The sequence below is a fragment of the Orycteropus afer genome, unplaced genomic scaffold (genome assembly GCF_000298275.1).
Source record: "Orycteropus afer afer isolate SDZICR_OR568_19922 unplaced genomic scaffold, OryAfe1.0 scaffold00021, whole genome shotgun sequence".
NCBI classification, from domain to species: Eukaryota; Metazoa; Chordata; class Mammalia; order Tubulidentata; family Orycteropodidae; genus Orycteropus; species Orycteropus afer.
This window is the reverse complement of record NW_006921608.1, coordinates 20,377,460-20,380,365: the sequence shown is the minus strand read 5'-3', so window position 1 is coordinate 20,380,365 and position 2,906 is coordinate 20,377,460. Positions and strand designations below refer to the sequence as shown.

General features: G+C 39.8%; 1 protein-coding gene across 1 annotated transcript in view; it reads right to left on the bottom strand.

Annotated features, from left to right (window-relative positions):
• CDH17 (cadherin 17) overlaps window positions 1-2,906 on the bottom strand; it is a 165,297-nt gene that overhangs the window by 16,057 nt on the left and 146,334 nt on the right. Inside the window, exons 9-10 of the mRNA XM_042783632.1 lie at window positions 1,533-1,777; window positions 994-1,124 (exon numbers count right to left, since the gene is read on the bottom strand). Of these exons, the coding sequence (XP_042639566.1) occupies window positions 994-1,124; window positions 1,533-1,777 (376 nt within the window). The remainder of the gene's footprint in view (window positions 1-993; window positions 1,125-1,532; window positions 1,778-2,906) is intronic.

The following is a 2,906-nucleotide window of genomic DNA, read 5'->3' as shown; positions in this document are numbered from 1 at the left end:
TCTCTTTTTTTTGTAAACCAAGCAAAAGTAAGTACTAGCTATTTTAAGACTCTCATCAGCATAAGACCAATGGAATTCCCACTCTAAGTTGGCTCAATTCCACTTAAATGCAAAGAAACTCAATATTTTAAATTCCAGCTTTATCACTGATAAGTATAATATTTCTGTGAGACTTTTTGTGTTTATTTCTAATACCTAAAATTCCCTAGAACTCTATATCTGGAACCAGTGACATATATCACCACAACTGAATTGAACAGGATGCAAAGGTGACATAGGGATTGTTCAAACACCTTTGTCTTATCTATAGAATACCCTTTGTTTTCAAAAGTTCACCCTATTCCACCAAAACACACATAACCAGGTCCACCCAAGAGCTGTGAGTTAGAATCACCAGGGATGGACTCCCAGTCTCTATATTTAGCAAGCTTCTCAGATGTGTCTGAGATACACAGAAAATTGAGAATACTGCATTACAGCATTTCCTATTTCAAACATGATGAGACCTAAGAGATGGGATTTAAGGCTGAAGGAGGACCCACTGCCCTGGAGTCCATTCCGACTCCTAGCGACCCTACAGCACAGAGCAGAACTGCTCCATAGGGTTTCCAAGGTTGTAAATCTTTACATAAGCAGAGACTTCATCTTTGTCCCCTGAGGGGAAGTGCCCACCTTTTGGCTAGCAGTGGAATGCTTTAACCACTGTACCACCAGAGCTCCTTCAGAAGAAGGGAGATGGGGTAGTTTATCCAGGAACTCGGGAATCTTCCTAGAAGAAGCTGTATCCCCTAGAAATCCACGAGGGTGATAGCACCCCAGAATCCCCGCCAGGCTCTATGGACTTCCCCACAGCACAGGTGTTTATCTTAACAAAGAAGGTGCACCACTTCCTTCACAATTGTATCCTTCCACTTCAAGGTCCCGATATTTTCGCTCATCAGCCCAGTGAAGTTTCCCCCCACCCTCACTGCCCGTTTCTATTTTCTTGCTTACCTATTTCGGTAGCCACGACTTGTACCCGGTATGGACTTTCAGTTTCCCTATCCAGCTGCGCCTTACTAAATATCTCGCCAGTGACAGGGTTAATTTTGAGCCAACCTCTATTGTCGTTTGTCAGGGAATAACTTCATAAAGTGAAGAGAGCAAAAAGAAAACTTGCATTACTTTGTGTGAAAATGTGAAAATATATTATGTATCATTATACTATCACGTCAGCATTATCATTTGTATATTATTTCTGCTATAGTTAAAGGAAAATTATCAAATATTATCAGTGCTTTATTTACATATCACCTGATGTCAAAAGGAGGATTTATTCATGGTTGTGCTTGTTTTATTAGGAAAGGTATTTCCACAAACCAAAAGCCAAATGCCATATGCACTGGGATACTGTGCTTCAGATTGCTGGCTGTTGCATTAAGGGAGAGACTTGAAGTTGGCCCAGCTTCTCTGCCCCTTGCAGCCCCCTCCACTTCCCCCAATGGCCTTGGTTGCAGCATGCAACTAGGCCTGCCCACACTGTTCTCCTTTACCTTATCTCCAGACCTTCGGGATCCTTAGCAGTCACATTGCCCAGTTTAGTGCCTATTGTTACATTCTCATGAACATTCACTTGGAATACTTGTTGGGAAAATGTAGGTGGCTCGTTTACATCTGTCACAATAAGCTTGAACGTGGCAAAAGAGCTTGAATTGTACTTTATACCAGACACCAGAGGCTCAGGATTTTCCGCATGGAACACAATGTTGTAAACAGGTTTTGTTTCAAAATCAAGAGGCTGTGTACAATGAAAAGAGAATTAATTTTTGGATGATAAAACCAAAAAATAAACCAAATCTCTTGTCATCAAGTCAATTCTAACTTTAAGTGACCCTATAGTATTGCAATGATTTTGGCTGACTCACTCCCTTGAAAGATTCATTCCCTATGCTCTTTTAAAAACTCTCACACAAAGCAATAGTTCTCAATCCAGTCAGCAAAAATAGATCCATGAACAGTCTTCACTGTAGGACTTATCAGAGCTTTTAATACACTGATTTGCTTTGTGACTCTCCAAGAAGAGGAAGTAGAATGCAGCACTCTTTAAATTTCCTTAACAGTGGGACAGGCCATTCATTCATTCCTTTAGCAAAAATTTATTGAGCCCCTGAAATATGTCAGGCACTTTTTGAGATGCTAGGAATAATATTTAGGTATATTAGTGAGGAGTCCCTGAGTGGTGCAAAAGGTTAATGTGCTTGGCTGTTAATCAAAGGTTGAGGGTTCAAGTCCACCCAAAAGTACCTTGGAAGAAAGATCTGGTAATTTACTTCAAAAAATTCAGTCATTGAAAACCCTAGGGAGCATTTCTCCTCTAACACATATGGGGTTGCCATGAGTTGCAATAAATTCAACAGCAACTGGTTTTTATATTAGTGAACAACAGATTAAGTCTCTTTTTTCTTCGCACACCTGTAGACATGATCCTGATCGAGATTCTCCCAAGATAGTTTTCAAAAGATAGTTTGGGAAATTATATAGAAATTTCCACATTATGTGGAGAATAATTTCCTGGGGGATCTCAGAACTTAAGGCACAAAATAAAAGACTTTAAGCTCATACAGAGGATGGAAGAAGTGATCATAGACAGAAAAAGATAAATGATCTGCTTTTGTTCCAGACCATGCTGGTTAGAACCAAGAATGAAAATCAAGAAACCAATGTTGGATCCAAGATGGCAGATTAGGCGGATATACTATCCAGGTCCTCTATAACAAAGGCTCAAGAAAACAAGAAAAATGGCTACGGATGACAATCCTAGATCCCAGAGTTTAAAATGAAAGAATAAAGAAGTAGATCAAATACTGATGTGAGGCAGAGACTGAACAAAAACAGTGAACAAAGAGTGATAAATGGTGGCCACTTTG